This window comes from Neoarius graeffei, chromosome 5 (assembly GCF_027579695.1).
Source record: "Neoarius graeffei isolate fNeoGra1 chromosome 5, fNeoGra1.pri, whole genome shotgun sequence".
Lineage (NCBI taxonomy): Eukaryota > Metazoa > Chordata > Actinopteri > Siluriformes > Ariidae > Neoarius > Neoarius graeffei.
The window spans coordinates 362501-385823 of NC_083573.1; the positions used below are offsets into that span (position 1 = coordinate 362501).

At 46.3% G+C, this 23323-nt stretch overlaps 1 protein-coding gene across 1 annotated transcript; it reads right to left on the reverse strand.

Annotated features, from left to right (window-relative positions):
- Positions 1 to 9939: 9939 nt before the first annotated feature.
- malsu1 (mitochondrial assembly of ribosomal large subunit 1) lies at positions 9940 to 22317 on the reverse strand. Its single transcript, XM_060920895.1, has 4 exons — positions 22032 to 22317; positions 17145 to 17317; positions 11269 to 11350; positions 9940 to 11165 (listed from the first exon to the last, which is right to left on the reverse strand). Exons 1-4 carry the CDS (start codon positions 22252 to 22254, stop codon positions 10978 to 10980), a joined length of 666 nt encoding a protein of 221 aa, XP_060776878.1. The 5' UTR covers positions 22255 to 22317; the 3' UTR covers positions 9940 to 10977.
- Positions 22318 to 23323: the final 1006 nt, after the last annotated feature.

The following is a 23323-nucleotide window of genomic DNA, read 5'->3' on the forward strand; positions in this document are numbered from 1 at the left end:
ACCAACAGGTGATCCGCGCGTTGGCATCCTTCATGCGGTGGAGCCACTGGGGGGGCGTGTGGTCCGAACAGAGGGTGAAAGAGCGTCCCAGTAGGTAGTAGCAGAGGGCAAGGACCGCCCACTTGATGGCGAGGCACTCCTTTTCTATGGTGCTGTACCTGCCCTCACGCACCGACAGCTTCCGGCTGACGTACAGCACTGGACGATCCTCCCCCTCCACCTCCTGGGACGGAACCGCCCCCAGCCCTCTGTCCGACGTGTCTGTCTGCAAAACAAAGGGGAGAGAAAAGTCAGGGGAGTGTAACAGTGGCCCCCCACACAGTGCAGCCTTTACCTCAGAGAAAGCCCGCTGGCATTGCTCCGTCCACTGGACCGGATCTGGAGCCCTCTTTTTAGTGAGATCAGTCAGCGGGCTGGTGACGTCCGAATAATCAGGTATAAACCTACAATAATAGCCAGCCAGTCCCAGGAACTGTCTCACTCCCTTTTTGGTCTTGGGCCTCGGGCAGGCCGCAATCGCTGCTGTCTTATTAATTTGGGGACGCACCTGCCCATTGCCCAAGTGGAAGCCCAGATACCGTACTTCCACCCGCCCAATCGCACACTTCTTCGGGTTGGCTGTGAGACCCGCTCACCTCAGCGACCTAAGGATGGCCCTTAGATATTGTAGGTGTTGCAGCCAGTCATTACTATAAATAATGATGTCGTCCAAGTATGCGGCTATGTAGGTGGCGTGGGGGCGGAGGACTCTATCCATAAGCCGCTGGAACATAGCGGGCGCCCCAAACAGCCCAAAAGGAAGTGTGACAAACTGGTGTAAGCCAAACCGTGTGGAAAAGGCCGTTTTCTCTCGGGATAATGGAGTCAAGGGGATCTGCCAATATCCCTTTGTCAAATCAAGTGTTGAATAAAAACAAGCCGTGCCTAGTCGATCAAGCAACTCATCAATACGAGGCATTGGGTACGCATCGAATTTAGACACCGCGTTGATTTTTCTATAGTCCACACAGAACCGGACCAACCCGTCAGCCTTGGGAACCAAGACCACCGGGCTGCTCCAGTCACTGTGGGACTCCTCGACAATGCCCATGTCGAGCATTAGCCTCGAGTTCTTCCCAAACCACCTTTTTCTTGTGTTCAGGCAGCCTGTAAGGGCGGCTGTGCACTACCACCCCCGGGGGTGTCTCAATGTGGTGTTCTATGAGGCGGGTGCAGCCGGGCAGGGGTGAGAGCAAGTCAGAAAATTCTGTCTGCAACTGGGCAAACTCCATGAGTTGGGTCAGGGAGAGGTGGTCTCCACAGGGGACCGGAGTGGTAGGTGATGTCAATGTTCCCTTTTGAAGCTCTGGCCCCAGCTCTGCCTTCACTGGAACCAACGACACCAACGCCATGAGGACCTCCTCATTCCAAAGTTTTAGCAGATTGAGGTGGTAAATCTGTAACGCCCCACCCCTGTCCATTCGCCTCACCTCGTAGTCGGCATCCCCGACTCGCCGTGTGACCTCAAAGGGTCCTTGCCACTTGGCGATCAATTTGGAGCTCGACGTGGGCAACAACACGAGTACTTCATCTCCCGGTGTGAACTCCCTAAGCCGCGTGCCCCGTCGTAGAGGCGGATTTGTCGTTCTTGGGCCTGCCGCAAATTCTCCTGGATTAGGTGTGTGTGTGTGGAGTTTTGCACGCAGGTCGATAACGTATTGAATTTCATTTTTGCTTGTTGAAGGTCCCTCCTCCCAATTTTCCCGCAGAACATCTAGAATGCCACGCGGCTTATGTCCATATAATAATTCGAACAGGGAGAACCCCATGGAGGCTTGTGGGACCTCTCGCACTGCGAATCACAGGGGCTCGAGCCATTTATCCCAGTTGCGTGCATCCTCGCTTACATATTTCTTAATTTTTTGAGGATGCGATTAAACCGTTCAACTAAGCCGTCCATTTGTGGGTGATAAACGCTGGTGCGGATAGTCTTAATTCCCAGTAACCCATACAGTTTGCGCAGTGTGAGTGACATAAACGCAGTGCCTTGATCAGTCAGAATCTCTTTGGGGATTCCGACTCGGGAGATGATGTGCAAGAGTGCCTCTGCAATACTACGTGCTGAGATATTGCAAAGAGGCACTGCTTCCGGATATCGCATTGCATAATCGACCAGAACTAAAATAAAGCAATATCCTCGTGTTGACCAATCTAATGGCCTGACAAGATCCATCCCAATTCTTTCAAATGGGATCTTGATTAATGGCAGAGGGCGCAAAGGCGCTTTTGGAATGGCCATTGGATTTACTAACGCATTCGCAGCGCGCCGTACACCACCTACGGACATCGCCGCGAATCTCTGGCCAATAGAACCAGGTCATTATTCAGGCTAGTGTCTTATCCTGCCCCAAATGTCCAGCCATGGGATTAAAGTGAGCTGCCTGGAATACAAATTCCCAGAGGCTCTTTGGGATCAAAAGCTGAGTTATCGGTTCTTTAGTCTGAGTGTCCTGCATCACTCGGTATAATCTATCCTTAATAATGGAAAAATAGGGGAAGGACGGGGTGGCATTTGGCTGGAGCATTTGACCATCGATTACTTTCACTTGGTCAAACACATGCCGCAGAGTCTCGTCTCGTGACTGCTCTAATGGGAAATCCGCGACGGATTCCCCGAGAGAGGGAGGAGCCTGCTGCTCCTCACTCTGATGTGGTGATGATGTAGACGGCTCTGTGACAGCTGCTCCCACCAATGGCACACCGGGACCTCCCCCTGCTAAATTATGGCAGGCCCCACTCTTCACTAAATGAGTCATTAATTCCCCAAATCCTGACCAAATCAGTCCCCAAAATTATTGAGTGTGTAAGGCGAGGGTTAACCGCCACCTTTACTCGAAATTTCTCCCCTCAAAATAGAATGTGGACCGACACTAAAGGATAATTGTGAACATCCCCGTGCACACACAACACCAATTGTGCTCTCCCCAATGCCTCGTCTTGCACCAGGCTTTGGTGGATTGAGGTCTGATTACAGTCGGAGTCCACCAAAGCCTGATATGTATCCCCTTGGATACTCACCGGTATGCGATACGCTCCGGCCTGATCGAGGGCGGTCCCTGGCGCGTCAGGGATCTGGACCACAGCGCCCACCTCCATCGCCGAGCACTGATGCTGGAGGTGCCCTGGCTCCCTGCAGCACCAGCAAACTGGCCCGGGCTCTCTCTCTGCACCGGTGTTTTAGAGCTCACAATATTTATCGAGTTGTTTTAGTTCGTCATTACCGAGGCTTTTCTGAGAACACAGAGTCAAAGCAAGACACCTGGCAAACATCAAGCTGCTTCGCTGCATCAGCAGTTATTACGCTTATGCCCAAAGGAACTCAAAATAACAATCACGCTTAATAAAACTTAGGAGAGTCATAAAAAGTCTTTTCTTACCCTTTGAACTTCTCTTTTGCGGACTACTAACCGTGTTGTCTCATTTGTCTTGTCTGCTTTTTGGCCGAAGATTGTGGGAACCGCGTCTGGACTCAGCGCTGGCGTGTATGGTATTCCTAATGCCGGGGCATCCGAGTTGTTTGAGTGAAACAATTTTCTTCAAAACGTTCCGAGCAGGGCGGCACGGTGGTGTAGTGGTTAGCGCTGTCGCCTCACAGCAAGAAGGTCCAGGTTCGAGCCCCGTGGCCGGCGAGGGCCTTTCTGTGCGGAGTTTGCATGTTCTCCCCGTGTCCGCGTGGGTTTCCTCCGGGTGCTCCGGTTTCCCCCACAGTCCAAAGACATGCAGGTTAGGTTAACTGGTGACTCTAAATTGAGCGTAGGTGTGAATGTGAGTGTGAATGGTTGTCTGTGTCTATGTGTCAGCCCTGTGATGACCTGGCGACTTGTCCAGGGTGAACCCCGCCTTTCACCCGTAGTCAGCTGGGATAGGATCCAGCTTGCCTGCGACCCTGTAGAACAGGATAAAGCGGCTACAGATAATGAGATGAGATGAGATGAGACGTTCCGAGCACACGAGCTGCGAATGTGCTGTTTTTTCACCCGAAGCACTGGCGGCTCGTTAATAGGGGCGATTTGGGCGACACGCTCCCAAACAGGGAGAGAGATTTTTTTTTTATCTACTCCTACTACCACGGCAACAGTAATGTCATTGTCCAATCAGGCTAAGGTTGCGCCTGGTGTAGCCACGCCCTTTTGGGGTGATTTCTGTCAGGTTCAGATTTGCCCCAAAATCTCCCATTGACAGTAATGGTACGTACGTTTTTTTCGAAAATCATGCTCCCAATGCATTTTCTATTAGGTTTTATGTGCTAGCACAAGCAGCGTGCTTACGTCATATGCCTGTTGCGCGGGAAATGTGTGAACATTTTATGAAGAAGATGGCGAGTGTTGAGTGCAACAATACGATAGCGTCTCTGAAAGAAGTTCCCTTTAGTCGTCGTACCAATGAGGAGAAAACGGCAATCAAACAGCTAGGCCCTCCTAGACCGAATTTAAACATCAAGCAAATGTCTACGAAGGGGGAGAAGACCTACTCAAGAGGTTTTAACAAGAACTGGTACCACCGGAAAACTTGGCTAGCTGGCTGTGATGTAGTCAATGCTCTTTTTTGCTACCCTTGCGTTCTCTTCCACCCTGGAAGTAGCACAGCAGACGGTACAGTGATATCTGATATTTGAATTTACTAGGCAAAAGTTTTGTGTGCGCGTGCGTGTGTGTGTGTGTGTGTGTGTGTGTTACCAATGGCAGTTGTTTTACCAATGGCAGTTTAACATTGCCATGCTTGGAATATTTCAGTAGCCTCAAGTTCTCTCTGACTTGGTGTAAATTAAGCATATTTTCAGTTTTTATATATTGTACAGTATGTGTTCATTGGAGCCAGCAGCACCTTTTTTCCAACTTGTTAAGCCAAATTGCACTGACTACAAAACCTTGTGTAACCTTGTGTGTATATAGCTAAATAACTAAAGCCTTTTGTGTTCATTGATATGCTTGTAATACTTTAAATTTCCTTTTAAGACATGGCTTTCTGGAGGAATTCTTGGGAAAAAAAAACTGCAGAATTTATTTAGAATTATTATTTGTTGTTAAAATGGTGCAATTCCATATTAAAAAAAAAAACACATAATTAAGCTGCACATGTTTGTTTGATGGTTATGCTTTTCTTCATCTTTTCCAAAACTTAAACACTTGTTTTGGATTTATATCCTGCCACTTTAATTGCATTCTTTAGAATTAAGAAATTAGAATATGTTTATAATTAAGAATTTGTGTCTACTTCTTATAGAATACTGGAAAAATATGAGAAAATAAATGAGTAATGTAATATTAATTGATTGTGATGCCAAATGTTTTGCTTTGAAGGCTTCACAATGAATCTTCCTCAGTTTTAGCCTGGCAAGCCAGACTAAATGTGAATATTTGCCACTCGTAGGCAAAAATATTTTTGGCCGCTAGGCGGGTGGGTCTAGTTTACTAGGCGACCTTAGTTTGCCACCTTTAACTTGTTCAGTGTTGCCACCTAGTGGAGAGAAGAGATATTGTCTATATTGATATCTGAATTTACCAGGCAAAAACAAGTTCGGCCAATTGATTTGCTACCTAGGTCAATTTACTTCAGTCCTGTGGACATTTACGGTCCGTGTAGACATAACGGGGGAAAATTGCCCCCCCTGAAAAAAAATTCAGAGGCCGCCACTGACCTGAAGGACCCGTCAGCCCGTGAGAGTTCTGTCCCTCTGCGGCAAATGACGCTTATTCGTTCCCTTCTTACCTTTTTGTCCTTTGGGAATTGATGCAGGCGAGTTTTTTAACTTGTGCCATTGCTGCATTCTCAGGTAACGTTCACATGAATCAAGTTCAAGTTCAGTTACACAAATTGAAACGTGGCGATTTTCTATGCTATGGAAAGTGCGCACTATAATGACAGGCGTACTAACACCTTCTGCGTGCTTCGGCAGCACATTGATACGGAGCTCAGATATCAATGCGCTGCCGAAGCGCGCAGAAGGTGTTAGTACGCCTGTCATTATAGTGCGCACTTTCCATAGCATAGAAAATCGCCACGTTTCAATTTGTGTAACTGAACTTGTTTCATATCACTGCTCATATAAACCTATGTAAACAGGAAAAACGCGGAAGAGTTTGGTCGCATCTAACTACAGCCCCAAAAAATACCATTGGCCATGCTGAGCCTAGCTACATTGCTAACAGGAGTGACAGCGCGTCTGACTGCGTCTGACTGACTGGGAGGTCGCGCAAAGCTCGGAGAGGTACGGAGCAGCTCGTCTCAATTCAGATAAGAGCATATTTCATTATGGAAGTACGGTGGACTGTTCCTTTAAAAGCTTTAAAATAAAATTAGTTTTCTCACACTGAAAATTTTAGAAAAATGTAACCCTTAACTCAAATGAATTAAAAAATTTTTAAAAAATCCCTGACGAAGAAATAATTTTTTCATAAAATCACCTGTTCCACAATTATTGGCACCCATAACAATTCCTAGAAAATAAATGTAATTGAAGCATTTGTCATTTCTACTGTAGTTTATAAAGTTGATCAGAGTATCTAGGAACCTTTAATTAGTAATTCATCACATCCTGTTTCCCTGGGGTATAAATATGATGTGACACAGAGGCCCATTTCTCTTATCCACTCTTCAACATGGGAAAGACAAGAGAACACACCATTCAAGTCAGGCAGATGTGTGTCGACCTTCATAAGTCAGGCAACGGCTACAAGAAAACAGCCGCTCGCCTACAGCGGCCCGTATCTACAGTCAGAGGAATCGTCAAGAAGTTTAAAACAACTGGAACAGCGGCAAACAAGCCTGGACAAGGATGCACGTTTATCTTGCCACCACGCACAGTGAGGAGGATGGGAAGAGAGAGAGAGAGAGTCTGTCTGTGTCCGTCCATTGATTCACACTCCACAGCGCTGCAGATTTGATGGACGGTGTGTCTCGCCTGCTCCAGTGAGTATGGAACATAATTATTCTCCTTCAGGAAGTTGAATGTGCTGAGAGACAACTCGAAACTGACACACACTTCAACCAAATAACACACAGAGTCGAGCCAACACAGAGTAACAGGAAACAAGCACCCAACATGACCATGAGACAAGTGTGTGCACAGTCCTCAAAGAAATCCCCAGCCTTACCTGCCCAGTGGGCGAGCAGCACCCAAAACATGCTCGCCCGTAAAACAATTCCACTCGCCCAGAGATTTATTTTATTTTGGAGAAGACAGAATGCAGTTGATTTTTTTTTAGATCGGTGAAGCAGCAAAATTATCATAAATCCACAACACCATAAAACCAAAATATGCAGACACATTCAGAAAGAAAAGTTCCAGTAGCAGAGGAATGAATAATTTTGGATATGTTAAACTGTAGAGTTTTTAATGAGTATAATAATAATGCTGAAGCTTTTTTCTGTTATCAGAGGAACCCAGTCCTGTGTAAAATGTCACCGTGGAACCAGACGGTAGAAGTGAACCTATAGTTTAAGAGAGTTCTGCATGCACACACACACACACACACACACACACACACACTGAACTTTACAACAGCTGCACGCATGTGAAATGTACCGTAAATAAATCGACGACGGCAGGAAAAACTATTTTGGATAAAATTGTTATTGTCTGTTACACACTGATCAACCTGTGTGACTCAGCTGTGCCTTTGAACAGAGAATAAATGAAGAGGGAACTGAACATTAACCGTTTCTTGAAATTATTGTTACAAGAATGATTACAGTTACTGTACGACGACAGCTACAACTGGAATGTGCGGACTCGGTTAGCGTTTGTAATTATTGTACCGACCACTATTAGATAAAATTAAAATAAAATCTGACAAGATTGTTTGAAAGTCTAGAATAAGATTTTGTTATTTTACAAATAACACTTCAGATATTGTTTTAACAATAATAAGCATCACTGTGTAAATGACAGAGTGCAGATAGCTGTGTAACTACGTGTCCCTGGTGTTGCTGAGAAATGGACGTGTGGGGACAAGATCAAGCCTACAGTTCAAGTCAGAGCCCTTTGAGAGTAAATGCTTTCAGAACATTCCGTTCCCAAAAGCTGATGTCGGGAAAAAAAGCCTTCACAGAAAGGTTTTCTTGCTTCGGTCATTGTTGTTGTTTTTTTTAAACTCTTCTTCCGTGTCAGGACTTTTCAGGAGAAAGAAGGTCTATTCCAACATGTTGCTAACGCTAGGCCACAAACCTGCACCGTCACTCCAGTCATTTTGAGGAATTTTGTACGGATCAGAACCGCTAATAAACTCATTTCCGCGTATATCCATGCTTCACTTCTTTCTGACTAAGATTGTCCAAGTAATTCAGTTGCAGAACTTTTTTAGCTGCAGTTCTCTTCAGACAACAGCAACAGGCACCGGACATCTCCGCTTGGCTTTAGTATGTGAACAGCCAATCAGCGGGTCCTGTGTGTGTTTACGATTTTTATGTCATGCTTTACAACCAATAGGAGACGCCCTTTGTCGGCTGTCCATCAATCACAGGCTCCTGAGCTAGAATGGCAGTATGTTGATAAATATTTAAAAAATAAAAATATTACCAAATATATGAAACCATCAAAAATATATATATATTTTATACACACACACACGCGCACGCACACACACACACACTAGAGGGAAGGAACATTATTCAGTGATCTTGTTTATTATTAACTCCAGTCGTGATATAAAAGTTCCAAATTCGACACCTGCCCGCTTCAGCAGCACTGCTGGCACACGATGTCCTTGACCCTCATCGCCCAGAGCCAATCGGTATAATTACATCATTCCATGGACCCCTCTGAGCCGAGCTTTTCCACTACACTCACTCACTCTCACACACTTCGATGAATTATAACAAAAAACAAGGAAATTTGAATGATTTCCTCCAAATATATAAATATGTATATAACGGCATGTTGATGAATAAAACTTTAAATGCCTTTCCTGTGAAATGAGATGAGCCGCTTTAGACTGGGTCCCTGCTCGCTCAGCGCCTGTTGTTCAGATTGCCAGCACTAACTTCTGTTGTCCGATCGGCCGATTACCATTTAAGTTTTACTCATACTTGCACAGACTTTAGTCGTCTGGAACAATCGGACATGAGGTTTTTCGAGCATTTGTACGCGCGTGTGTGTGTGTGTGTGTGTGTCACTACCATACTGATCTTGTGCCCTGAGAGCAGTTTGGGACGCAGCCCTGTGTTCTGCATTGTGGCTGGAGGTGGATCAGTGAGCAGGAGGGGGTCAGCTGAGGGAAACTCCTCCCTCTTTACACGCCACACAGCAGACCTTCAGCTCCTCCAGAACAGCTCTGAGGAGTCCTCCAGTGTAAGCGGCCTTCACACGTCAACTCTAAGACCAGGAACCATCACAGGGCAGGATGTCGTGGTGGTGCAGGTTTTGACCTGCAGATTGGACTGGACAGGACAGACACCACCAACCCACTGTGGAGGAAAGGCCAGAGGAGGTTCTTCTTGCTGCACAGGCTCAGGTCCTTCAGCAGACTGCGGTTTGTGGCCACCATTCTACCTGATGGTGTGGTGGGCTGGAGGAGCAGCATCACTGCAGGAGATGGAAGCATCCTGATCAGAAAAGCCACCTCCATCACAGCACTGACCCTGGACTCACTGGAGACAGACAGACAGACAGACAGAGAGAGAGAAAAAGAGGATCACAGCAAACCTGGAGATCATCAGGGTTCCTGCCCATCCTCTCCATAGTGCTTCTCCCGAGACATCTTCAGCTCTCAGGTGTTTCTGCCATCGAACTCCACAGCACCTCCTCACCACAGGGCACAATTCATTCATAAACAAACATTAAAACACACACACACACACACACACACACACTGCCTCCTCTTGGCTGTGGTGAAGAAGCTGCTGCACCTTGCTGTTTTCACCTGGTCGTGTCTTTCACAATGAGACTCTGGGGTCAGACTCTGGGGTCCTCACGTCATTTTTATTGATCAGTTTATCAGTTCACCAAAAACATCACTGTCATGGAAACAGTTTATTTCTCTACAGATTTCTGTTAATACCGGAGTTCCTCCTCACTTCCGTTAGTGTGAACCATAAACTTTCCATCAGGAGAAAACAACTCGGAGGGGTGTGTGTGTGTGTGTGTGTAGTCAGGAGGCAGTGTGTGTGGGAGCGTGTGTGTGTGGGAGCGTGTGTGTGTGGGAGTGTGTGTGTGTGTGTGTGTGTGAGTATGAAGTCAGGAGGCAGTGTGTGTGTGTGTAAGGGAGCGTGTGTGTGTGTGGGAGCGTGTGTGTGTGTGTGAGTATGAAGTCAGGAGGCAGTGTGTGTGGGAGCGTGTGTGTGTGTGGGAGCGTGTGTGTGTGTGTGTGAGTATGAAGTCAGGAGGCAGTGTGTGTGGGAGCGTGTGTGTGGGAGCGTGTGTGTGTGTGTGAGCGTGTGTGTGTGTGAGTATGAAGTCAGGAGGCAGTGTGTGTGGGAGCGCGTGTGTGTGGGAGCGTGTGTGTGTGTGTGTGTGTGAGCGTGTGTGTGAGTATGAAGTCAGGAGGCAGTGTGTGTGGGAGCGTGTGTGTGTGTGGGAGCGTGTGTGTGTGTGAGTATGAAGTCAGGAGGCAGTGTGTGTGGGAGCGCGTGTGTGTGGGAGCGTGTGTGTGTGTGTGTGTGTGAGCGTGTGTGTGAGTATGAAGTCAGGAGGCAGTGTGTGTGGGAGCGTGTGTGTGTGTGGGAGCGTGTGTGTGTGTGAGTATGAAGTCAGGAGGCAGTGTGTGTGGGAGCGCGTGTGTGTGGGAGCGTGTGTGTGTGTGTGTGTGTGAGTATGAAGTCAGGAGGCAGTGTGTGTGGGAGCGTGTGTGTGGGAGCGTGTGTGTGTGTGGGAGCGTGTGTGTGTGTGAGTATGAAGTCAGGAGGCAGTGTGTGTGGGAGCGTGTGTGTGTGTGGGAGCGTGTGTGTGTGTGAGTATGAAGTCAGGAGGCAGTGTGTGTGGGAGCGTGTGTGAGTATGAAGTCAGGAGGCAGTGTGTGTGGGAGCGTGTGTGTGTGTGGGAGCGTGTGTGTGTGTGAGTATGAAGTCAGGAGGCAGTGTGTGTGGGAGCGTGGTGTTGGTCAGTTGTTCGTAGCGCCGCAGCGTCCACAGAGTCTCCAACTGGAACCTTTCTCTCGTCTCTGGGAGCATGAAATGGACCACCATCGACCCTACACACACACACACACACACACACACACACAGAGATCAGGGTTCATCTTCTTTTGTGACATCACACACTGTCAGGGCGCACAGTGATGACATCACACTCACCAAAATCGATACACATCCAGTCGTCACAGTCCTGACCCTCGACACGTGTGTGTGGATCACCGTCTCGCCTCAGGAACTTGTACTGAAAACACACATACAAACACTCAATCCATCTCTCTCTCACACACGCTCACTCACATACTCACACTCACTCGGGGTTACTTATTAAGTCGGGGATGGGTCAGTATGACGAGAGAGAGAGAGAGAGAGAGAGAGAGAGAGAGAGAGAGAAAATGAGAGATCGAGGGCAAGCGAAAGAGAGACTGAAGAAAACCTTTATTAAACAAAAAGCAAAAAGTTATCAGTTAACTTTTATCATTGCTCACATAGAGAAAAAAAAAAAGAAATAAAATCAAATTGAGAGCAGCAACTCTCCCTCGATTCTGAGAGAGCACAGTCCACCTCCCACAGGTCACTGAAAGTCATAAGATCAGCCACCAAAGTATAAAAAGCGTGTTCCACTCTGATCCGTGCTCTAAAGGCCAATTTATGCTGACAACCCAGTCCTCGCAGACGGCGTCACAGATAGCGTCTGCGTAGCCCCCCCCCTTCGCAGATGCTCTGCGCGCACCTCCCAAAAATTGTGACCACCACAGAAGCCTCGCAGGCAGCATCGCAGACAAGAGGGCTCCGATTGGTCCACTCTACATCCGCTGTACACGCACTTCCGCTTCCCTACTTTCCCGGTTTAGTTTGTTTTCACGACCGCCATTTTTACAAACACGAGCGAAGATGGAGCAGCATGAAGAGTGGTTGATTGAGGAAGTACGTACATCTATACGACTCCAGTTCTAGTCATTATAAAAAAAAAGTTCTAGTCATTATAAGTAACCGGAGGATAAACACTCCACTAACCACACCCACCAACTACTCCTAGCGACTTCGCGCCCCCTTGCATTGTGGCGGTGAATAACATCGCGCACGCCTATACTCCCCGCTCAACGATAAATTACAACTGTCTGCGAAAAGCTATCTGCGAAAGCCTTGTCGCAAGAGCATGCAGAGGCCTTAAGAAGTCCTCTGCAGATCTGCTTAGTGTCCTCAGGGCCCGCACCCACAGGGCCCGCACCCACAGGGCCCGCACCCACAGGGCCCGCACCCACAGGGCCCGCACCCACAGGGCCCGTTCTTACGACTCAACCAAATCAACAGCTTTGCAGTGGCAAACAAAAAACTAATCAGTGAATCAATCTTCCCTTTCTTTGCTGAATACTTTGGACCATAAATAAACAACTGAAAAGTGCTCCCTCAAACCCTGAACCCTCAACAGATCAAAAAGTGCAACTAAACATGAACACTGAACAAATAAATGTGCTAAAGTCTCTGGCTGCGAACAGAAAACACAACCCTCCCCATGACCAGGATCCAGGTGTGCCGTGTGTCCGTTTGTGGCTATTGCCCCATGCACAACCCTCCACTGGAGGTCAGCTGCCCGTTTTTCAACGGGACGTTTATACAGGGACCGCCAGCAGCCTTTCAGGGACGAGCCTGGGCCAAAAAAACCTCAGCCCACCTCGACACTTATGTCCCCAAGTGACTGAAAGTTCCGGGCTTTTACACACGTGTAATGCAGCACTTTCTTCCCCAAGCCTTCAAACTTCCCCAGCTGTGGCGTTCTGAAGGAGAAGAGACGATCTTCTCCCTCTTGCCATTCAGGGACATTGGCACTGACATCCAGGAGAGGAAAGGCGTACTCAGCAGCTTCGTCCCAGTGATCAGGAAGGGAAGCATCCTCCGTGATAAAGGCCTTCAGACCTTCTAGTAACAGTCCTAACACCACCTCCACCACTCTGGACAGCAGCCTCGGTCTGACATTTATGGTCTGCTCCAGAACCTCCACGGGCATCAGCAGGTGGCCAAGCTTTACACATCCAGCCTCTCAGAGAAGATCTCAGACTGGCTGATATCAGAACCTCTGCTCTAATGAGACTGTTCAAGAACAAAGGCTCCAACAGCCACAGGCCCACTGCAGGAGCAGGATCTCTGGTTACCTTCAGTACTCTCCAACACTCTAAAACCGAAGAGTAGAAAGGGGTAAGTTGAGTCAGGTCAGCTTCCTCCTGCCTCAGCAAGAACAACTGCTTACTGTAGCCCAGACGTCTGCAGGAGAGCGCTGGCCGTTTCCATCCACCTCACACCAACCTGATACAACAGCATCTCTGGGCAGTCTGCAGCCTGAAGGTCATCACCCAGGCAGCAATGTCTATGAGGCCTTGTCCTCTCTCCTCCACTGACAGGTACAAAGCTGAAACCCATACCCAATGTTGTCCTGTCCAGAAGTAGTCCACGATGGTTCGCTGGATGTCCTCAATCAGACCTCTAGGTGGGGAGAGAACAGTCAGTCTGTGCCACAGTGTTGAAGCAACCAAGTTACTGACAACCAGAACTTGACCCCTATACGACCGCTGGGGTAGCAACCATTTCCATTTAGACAACCTCGCACACACCTCCTCCCTCACACCCTCCCAGTTCTGCTGTTGATAACCTTCTGTGGCCAAGTATACCCCCAAGACCTTTAACCCCCTACTTCCCCACTATCCTCCAGACAGAGCCGGCAATGTTCCCTCTTCCCACTGGCCCATCTGAAAAGCCTTGCTCTTACTCCAGTTCACTTTGGCTGAGGAAGCGGTCTCTCAGGGGCACCACTGAAAGTGCCCTCACCGGCTGCATCACTGTATGGTATGGAGGCTGCAGTGCTTCCTGCCAGAAGACTCTGCAACGCGTAGTGAACACGGCCAGCAAGATCATCAGTACCCCTCAGCCCTCCCTTACGGACACCTATCATTCCCGTCTCACCTGCAGAGCCGGTGACACCTCCCACCCTTCACACTCACTCTTCAGCCTCCTGCCCTCAAGGAAAAGGTACCGGAGCTTCCGGGCCGACTCCACAAGATTACTGAACAGCTTCATCCACCAGGCTGTCAGGATGCTGAACTTTTCATTCACACGAGAAAACTACCTCATCCGTTTGCACATCACACCACAAACATTAGCATTACTGCTGTATCTGCTGCTATTGCTCATTTGCACTACTGTTCATATACACCTCATAAGCTGCTCTTCTAGCACCTTCTCCGTTATTGTACTGTATTGCACTACTGCTATTCTGTACATTGATTTTAGAGTGTTTTTACAAGTAAGGTGAGAGAGAAACGGCATTTCGATTCTCCTATATGTCCTGGATATATAGTGAATTGACAATAAAAGAATCTTTGAATATAGCCTCAAACTAGCTTTCAAGGCTTCCATGTCTCTCTGGTCTCTTACAAAACCATGTACATCATCAGCATATGCAGAGACTCTAAAAGCAGAAACACGCCATGACCCTGGTAGTAGGAAACCATGAAGGTGATTCCTCACCCTGTCCAGTAAGGGCTCGATGGCCAGACTGTATAGAGGCCCCGAGATGTGACAGCCCTGTCTAATCCCCCTCCTAACAGGAAAAGGCCGACTCAACCCGCCCCCCACTTTAACTAAGCACTCTGCCCCACCGTACAATAAACCCACCCATGACACAAAAGAATCACCAAACCCAAATGCACACTGTGTAGAAAACAAATAATTGTGATCCACCCTATCAAAAGCTTTTTCCTGGTCCAAAGAAATTATACCAAGGTTCAAATCATAAACATTACAAACATTAATTAAATCCCAAATCAAAAACAGATTCTCCAATATAGTTCTCCCTGGAATAGGGTTGCGAAATTCCCGAGAATTTTCAGAGTGGAAAATTTCCATGGAAATTTTGGGAATTAACGGGAATTTTGGGGAACTTTCTGGAATTTTCAAAACCAACTTTACTTAAAAATTGAGACAAAAAAAAATAAGCTCCTTTTTGAAGACGTTTCACCTCTCATCCGAAAGGCTTCTTCAGTTCTGTCTGACTAAGGTGGGGTTTACATTAGACCGTATCAGCGGATCATCAGATTAACGTTTTTAAAACGATTAGTGTGCACACAGCAACGCCAATACACGGATACGCTCGGCTCCGCAGGCATCCTGCGCTCCAAATCACTCCGCCCTGAACAGCGAGTGCCCTCTGGAGGGTGCGCACTCCGGCCCTGCGCAGCTCACAGAACGCGCGAGTGAAGTGCATGAGCAGTGATTTGGGACTGAGCCGCTGTGTGTGTGATCCCAGTGCATGTCGGGCATGTGCGTCACTTACCACTTGCAAGTGGAAGGATGGCAAGCCTAAAGACAATCATAACTACACAATGGGCAGTATTTGCATCAGTATTTGCAGTATTTTCATACTTTTATACTCTTTAATGAAAGGTGATACAAGGCGGAAGTCCGCGCCGTTTTTCAGCAGTCGTGTCACATGACCAACGCCAGCGAATCAGGAAGGTGGATGTCACAGTGACGTTGTCCAATGACGACGCCAGCTAGAGCTCAGCAGAGCGTATCCGCGTATTCTCAATGTTTACACAGCACCGGACCAGACACGATCTGGATTGAATACGTGGACCCTGGCGGATTCCCGTTTCCCGGCGTTTCCAGGCAGTTTAATGTAAACGGACAGTGCATCCGCGAAGAAAACGAGACAGATACGGTCTAATGTAAATGTAGCCTAAGTTACTGACATGTTTCTCCTCCTTGAGAAACACAACCGCCGCCCTGTTCATCCGAGAAGCACAGAGTACATTCTCAGGTCCTATTTTCTCACCGACAGCCAGTAAAACCTCCTCCAGCGTCACACCGGGATCCGGCGGTGCTATCCACACACCGTGACAGATGGACGGAGGAGGCGTCCCAAAGGACAACATTCCTCCCGAAACAATCCGCAAACTTTTCCCGACTTAGCACTCAGCAATAAACAAGAAAAAACGACTCACCTGATCACGCATTCAAAAAAGGAAGAAATGAAAGCAAAAAGAAGAGAAAGAACGAAAGAGAAAAAAAAATTTCACGCTCTCCGCCAAACTCCCGCAAACACCTCCACGTGTGACACGCCTCACACACCCAGCTCCCAGCATGCAACAGAGCAAGAGACTGACAGTGAGAGCACGAGTGAGAGAGAATGCCATGTGTGTGTGTATTCACGACTTTATTGGTGTAGTGTGTCATGGCCGTCAGGTGTCAGGTTGTGTGTGTGTGTATTCACCACTTTATTGGTGTAGTGTGTCATGGCCGTCAGGTGTCGGGTTGTGTGTGTGTGTATTCACCACTTTATTGGTGTAGTGTGTCATGGCCGTCAGGTGTCGGGTTGTGTGTGTGTATTCACCACTTTATTGGTGTAGTGTGTCATGGCCGTCAGGTGTCGGGTTGTGTGTGTGTGTATTCACCACTTTATTGGTGTAGTGTGTCATGGCCGTCAGGTGTCGGGTTGTGTGTGTGTGTATTCACCACTTTATTGGTGTAGTGTGTCATGGCCGTCAGGTGTCGGGTTGTGTGTGTGTGTATTCACCACTTTATTGGTGTAGTGTGTCATGGCCGTCAGGTGTCGGGTTGTGTGTGTGTGTATTCACCACTTTATTGGTGTAGTGTGTCATGGCCGTCAGGTGTCGGGTTGTGTGTGTGTATTCACCACTTTATTGGTGTAGTGTGTCATGGCCGTCAGGTGTCGGGTTGTGTGTGTGTGTATTCACCACTTTATTGGTGTACTGTGTCATGGCCGTCAGGTGTCGGGTTGTGTGTGTGTGTGTGTGTGTGTGTGTATTCACCACTTTATTGGTGTAGTGTGTCATGGCCGTCAGGTGTCGGGTTGTGTGTGTGTGTATTCACCACTTTATTGGTGTAGTGTGTCATGGCCGTCAGGTGTCGGGTTTTGTGTGTGTGTGTGTGTGTGTGTATTCACCACTTTATTGGTGTAGTGTGTCATGGCCGTCAGGTGTCGGGTTTTGTGTGTGTGTGTGTGTGTGTGTGTGTGTATTCACCATTTTATTGGTGTACTGTGTCATGGCCCTCAGGTGTCGGGTTGACGAGCCGCTGACGATGATGAAGTACTCGGTGTATTTGAGCTCATCTGGGACTCTGATCACACAGATATCCACTGCGTTCTCCTCCCGCAGGAGAGACACCAACACATCGAGGTTAAACACAGCTCCACCTACACACACAGAGTTTAAATAATGGCCAATTTTACTCCTTTTGTTTATTTAACGTTTATCAAGGTGAAATTCTTTTATCCTGATTGATGTTAAATGAACTTTACTGAATTAATAAAAAAAATCATTAAAGTGATCAATAATCATCAGTCCTGACCGAAATGAACATTTTTACTGGGATGATTTGTTCAATGATTTCACCCAACCCCACCGCGAACCTCTCAGGGTCATGGGGGAGCTGCAGCCAATCCCAGGGGACTTCAGGTGAAGGGCAGGGTTCACCCTGGGTGGGTCACCAATTTATCACACCCACCCACCCTCTGGGGGTTCAGAGGAGCCAGCTGACTGAACCCACCTGTGTTTGGACTGTGGGAGGAAACCAGAGACCCGGAGGGGGAAAACACACACACACACACACAAACTTCACACAGACAGACCCCACTGGGCCACAAGGTTCAAACCCAGAACCCCTGCACCACCGTGCCACGCCCCAGGACTGAGACAATTTAGTGAAAAAGTGGACCAGGAACCCATCAGTTCAGATCGGACTGATCAGATTTGTGTTTTTTTATGATTTGACTAGAACATGCCAGGGGCGGCACGGTACAGTGGTGTAGTGGTTAGCGCTGTCGCCTCACAGCAAGAAGGTCCGGGTTCGAGCCCCGTAGCCGGCGAGGGCCTTTCTGTGCGGAGTTTGCATGTTCTCCCCGTGTCCGCGTGGGTTTCCTCCGGGTGCTCCGGTTTCCCCCACAGTCCAAAGACATGCAGGTTAGGTTAACTGGTGACTCTAAATTGAGCGTAGGTGTGAATGGGAAATACATCAACCTTATAATTGACAGCGTTTGTGACCGTATAACATCTGTCAGTACAAACGACGCCCATGTCGCACCACAGGAACCTGACTGGAAGGACACGGCAACGTCACTCAAACACTTCACAACCAGACAACGATGTTTGTATCTTTATTGACGTCAGAGACATGGGTTTTTTATCCGGCACTTATTTTTAATTTGCTTTTGAAAAATAAATGTGGGATTATTTACTCACACATTTTACAGAAAACATTGATTTAAAAAATACTTTTTTTTTCCTCACGGGCAGCGGATCTTTACACTGTCTGATTTTTTACCTGAACGATTTCTGGCTCGGTCCTCGTAAACATCAGTCCTGTACGGTTCCATCGCAATTCTGATCATCTTCCCTCAGTGTTCGATAAACGAACCGTCCCGCAGATCCAGATCCATTAGTTCTTATGTGCGGAGATATTGGACAGCAACTCTACAGTAGTCGTGTAAAGTGAAAGTGCTGGTTCACTGCTGGCCCCCGGGGGCCCCAGCACACTCACACCATAATAAATGTGCTGGTGTTGATTCGATGAGTCATGGAGCTGGAATGTTCTGATTCTATTCAGGGGGATTTTGTGGTCTTGTAAATATTTTGCTCATAAACTCATCAGGAGCTCAGGGCCCTGTACTACGAACAGAGGTTAACCTACCCAGCAGTAACCCAGGGTTCCCCCGCTAAACCGGGGTTGACAAAACCTGGTTATCTTGTTTGGGGTTAAACGGAACTACGACGCCAGTTATGAAGTTGATTTGTTGAACCTGGTTTAACCTAATCAGGGTTAATGCGCGTTCACGTTAAAGGGGAGGTTATCAGCGCAAATCCCCACTGTTCACAATGGCACGGTCGCCGCACTTCACGGAGGAAGAATGCGCTGTCATAATGCAAAGCTACGAGGAGTTCAAAACAACGTTAAGAGCAAAATCTAACACAGCGGCTGCCAATAAGGAGCGGCAAGCATGTTGGCAACGAATTGCCGATCGGGTAAATGCGCGAGTACATTCTCCCTTCTACATGTTCCAGAACAGAAGGATAGGAGGAGAGAAGCTTCATGATCAATCACAAGTCACAGAAAATGGTCCTTCGACGTGGCCCCAGTCATATATAGCTTGTTTAATGTCCGAAAAATCCTGAATAAAATGTGGTATGGTAAATTCATGGAGTCGCTACTTAAGCTGATCTGTGCACAGAGTCACATGAATTAGGATGACTGACTGTTCAGTCCCTTTGACTAAGTTGGTGTCGGTCCTGTGAACATTTCAGAGGCAACAGCAGCCAAACGCACCTGGCAACAGGTGAAAATGAAATATAAAAACATCATTCATAATGGGGTGTGTGTGTGTGTGTGTCGTTCTTTTTCTGTACTGTGTTTCAGATGAAAAAGCTTTTGCCCAAGGACAAGAAGTAGGCTAAACAGCATTTGCCTTTTATTTATTCAAGTTTTATCTGTTTGCCTAATAGTTCAAATTGTTTTGTATATAGTTTATAATGTAGTTGTGTGATATTAATGATAATATTGCGGGAAAACTACTTTGCACGGACGTTCATTTAATTTATTCTATCGTCATTTTGTTTGTTCTATTTTTGTGTATTTTATTTATTTATCTGTTTGTCTAGTTGTATCTATTTTTCTAATAATAATATATTTTTTGCATTAATTGTTTTTTCCTATTAAAATAATCTTGTGTTCTTGTTATAACTTTATCTATTTATCTGACTGTTTAGTTGTATCTATTTTTGTTACAATTTCAATATTTTTAATATAAGTTTTTTTTTCTATTAAAATGTTCTTGTTATATTTATTGTAGTTGTATCTATTTTATATCTCAGACTTAAATATTTTTGTAAAACAAGTGTTTTTCTATAAAATATTCTTGCGTTCTTGATAACTATGTTCTTGAGTGGGTTCTTTTTTTTTTTTACAGAAAAGCCGTTCTGCTGGACATTCATTGAAGCCCTCATTGTTTTTTAATGGTTATTTATGAGCGTTTAGGGGTTACAGTAATGTAAGTCTAGGTTGCTTTATATAAAAGGTATGTCCAGAAATATTGATGTCACTGTCTAAGCAGAGGGATCTGGCTTCTTTAGACGCTGTCTTCTTAAAACTGAATAAATATTTAAAAAGAGCCGAATGAGCCAGTCTTTTGAACGGCTCTTTTCAAAGAACGGATCACAAAGATGCGGATCCCATCAAAGAGCCATAAATCCCATCTCTAATCTGCGCTCCGATATCGCACGGGTCATCCAGGTACGCTGGCATTGTCTCTAGAGGAAATGTGGGTGGAGAGGTGGTGTTTAAAAAGGGTGTGGTTAATCGGAAACCTCGGGTTAACCAAGAACATAACCTGAGACGAGCAGGTTTGAGATGCAGCGTAAGTTGCCATGGCAGCATACCTCGGTTTGAACATAGCCAACTTTCGTAGTACGGGTTAATCGGGAAGTTACGCTGCACGTGATCAAGTTACTCTCGAAGTTACCCTGGTAAGCCAGAAAACCCGCTTCGTAGTACAGGGCCCAGATCTTACTCACTGAGTAAATAAACACAGTGACTTTTCTTCTATAAAAATATTACAAATAAGAACTGAAATGTGAGTGAACTGAACTAAAGGACTTGTTTCCCGTGATGATCCGGTTCTGATGTGCACGCACCGGATATACACAGCCCGAGTTCATCACACCACGCCGACGAGAGAGAGAGAGAGAGAGTGTGTGTGTGTGTGTTTACTCCCCATTTTTAATTTTTTTATTTATTAAACAAAGGAAAATATACAAACTCTCCGGGAGGATATGGATTAAAATTAATGATTAGGGGATACATGTCCGAGAAAAAAAAAATATGGTGCATGTAAATTACATTTTAAATTAGGCAATTGAATGAACATATAACGGAGCAGAGACACAAAAGGAAAAGGATTCATAAATTACAATAAATAACGAGCAATGTCTATACTTGTTTTTCAGTCTATTTTTTTGAGAGACAAGAAAAACATTTTAAAGTTGTGAATAAATCCAGGGAAGGAGGGCTTACAGTTTCTCCATTTTGCATAATGATATTTACCCCTTAATAAAATTGTTAATAATGTCCGAAACAGAAGAGGGCAAATTATCCATGTAGAAAATAATGTGATATAATTCAAAGGATGGAACATCATTAATTTTAAGTGATACCCAGGTTTTTTTTTAATCTCTGACCAAAAACAGTGAGAAACAGGACAGAAATAAAAGAAATGCTCCAGCGTTTCATCGTCGTTCCGCAGAAGGAACACTGACCCACCTCAACATTCAATCTTTTTTTAGAAGCTCTGCACAGAATAAACCTTATTCATGATTCTGAAACGTGTTTCTTTAACTTTAGGCAAAATCGGCCATTTAATACAATAATAAATTAAATTAATAAAAATTTGAATCGCTTTGTTTAAAGCAGCCGGAGTTACCAAATTAGAACCCTGCCAGATTCCCTCTGCAATAATCATTAAACATTTTGGATTTCAAAACATTACTAATGAACTTATTACTACATTTTTTATCAGTCAGATTATTCTCCAATCAGTAGATGTGGCAGTGCTGTTAAAGGGTTACTGCAAACTAAATAACTGTGAATCAACTGGGTCAAAAGTAAAGGAATCCCATTGCCTATTCTGTTCTCTTCTCTCTGAGTCCAGCTGAAGTTAGATTTCTCTGTAAAGTCTGTGTAACTTAATGATTCCATTAAATCAGTTATAAACACAGTGCCTCTTTCACACCTATTGCTCTTGAAGCCTGATTTCCTGTGATTACTCTGCTCTCCCAGAAAGTTGAGCTCTGAGGAGAGACACTGCGGGTAAATCAATCAGTTTGCGGCAGTGAAGAGAACTTCCGCTCGGGGTTCCTCACCATGCTGCTGCTGCGCGGACGGCGCTCGCGCTGCGGGAGCTACGTCACTTCCGTCAGTGTGGCGAAACAGCGCACAGGCCAGGGGGCGGGACTTGCTGAGGTGCCGGAAGCAGCGCGCGGCGTTGTGTGTGTGAGTGAGTGTGTGTAATGCAGCGGCTCCGGAACTCACAGCCGTGTGGAAGAACCGCGTGAGGAACTCTCTACCGCACCCCAGCAGCGCCATCACTGGGACCTGTCTCTGTCCTCCTCCTCTTCCTCTCCTCCTCCTCTTCTTCTCCTTGAAGGTTTTCTGGCGGTGCTGAGCCCGCCTGCACGGTGCTGTAGCGCCCCCAGTGGAGTGGAGGGAGTGGAGTGCAGTGTGGCCCAGCAGAGAGAAGGGAGGGGAAAAGTTGAGGCACAACGCAATTTCTTTTGTTCTGGTCCTAAAGGTGCAAAACATTAAGACAAAACAAACCCCACCCACTTCTATTCTTTTCGCTATTTCTGAATCTTTCAGAAATGTGATCGTGTAATACAGCTGGCTTGATGCTCTCCTTAATAAACCAGGTAAAGTGAAATTATGATGATTAACCATTCCAAGAGATTTATAAAGCTCGTTTCTTTCACATTTATATTTCTTCCAGTGAAGTATTGCCAGCTGTACTGATTCTGGATTCACAGTTTCCAGTTAAACAGGTGATCATGATGTCTTCTCTCGGACTCCCGTCCCCACTCCCACTATTCACCTGTTTGTCAGTGTTCTGTAGCTGTCTCCCTGTCTCATTTCCATCCCAATCCTCCTGCCAGACTGACTTTGCGTGGGACTTGATGTAAATCTGAGCTTCCGCCTGACTGATTGGGATTCGCAATTCTGTTTCTGTATTATTTAGTGTTTGCTGAGCTGGCTTATCGACCTGTTCATTTCCCTCCACACCAACATGCGCAGGTACCCAAAGAAAACTCGTTGTAAAGCCCTTGGAATCTATTTTAAGCAAAATTATAAAGATTTCATTGATTCTATCTGTTCTAAATGATTTACCTGATTGAATACTTTCCAGTGCTGAGTAACTATCTGAGATTGTGACTGTTTTGTTTATTGCATTTTCTTTAACCCGTTCCAGGGCCAATAATATTGCCACCAGTTCTGTAGTATATATGTACCGTCACATCGTCGGTCACTCTTTTCTTCAGACTCATTCCTTTCTTTGGAATATGTACTGCTGATCCAGAGCATCCTTTTTGGGTCTTAAGAACCATCTGTAAATATACACGTATGATTAGAAAAATCTTATCTCTAGCCGCTTTATCCCGTT

Coding starts and splice junctions, on each gene's coding strand:
- malsu1 (XM_060920895.1), bottom strand. CDS start 22,254: ATGGCGCTGCTGGGGTGCGGTAGAGAGTTCCTCACGCGGTTCTTCCAC. Junction 17,318..22,031: donor GTCCGCGCAGCAGCAGCATG/GTGAGGAACCCC, acceptor CTGTGTGTGTAG/GTGGAGCTGTGTTTAACCTC. Junction 11,351..17,144: donor CACAGTACACCAATAAAATG/GTGAATACACAC, acceptor GTGTGTTTTCAG/TACAAGTTCCTGAGGCGAGA.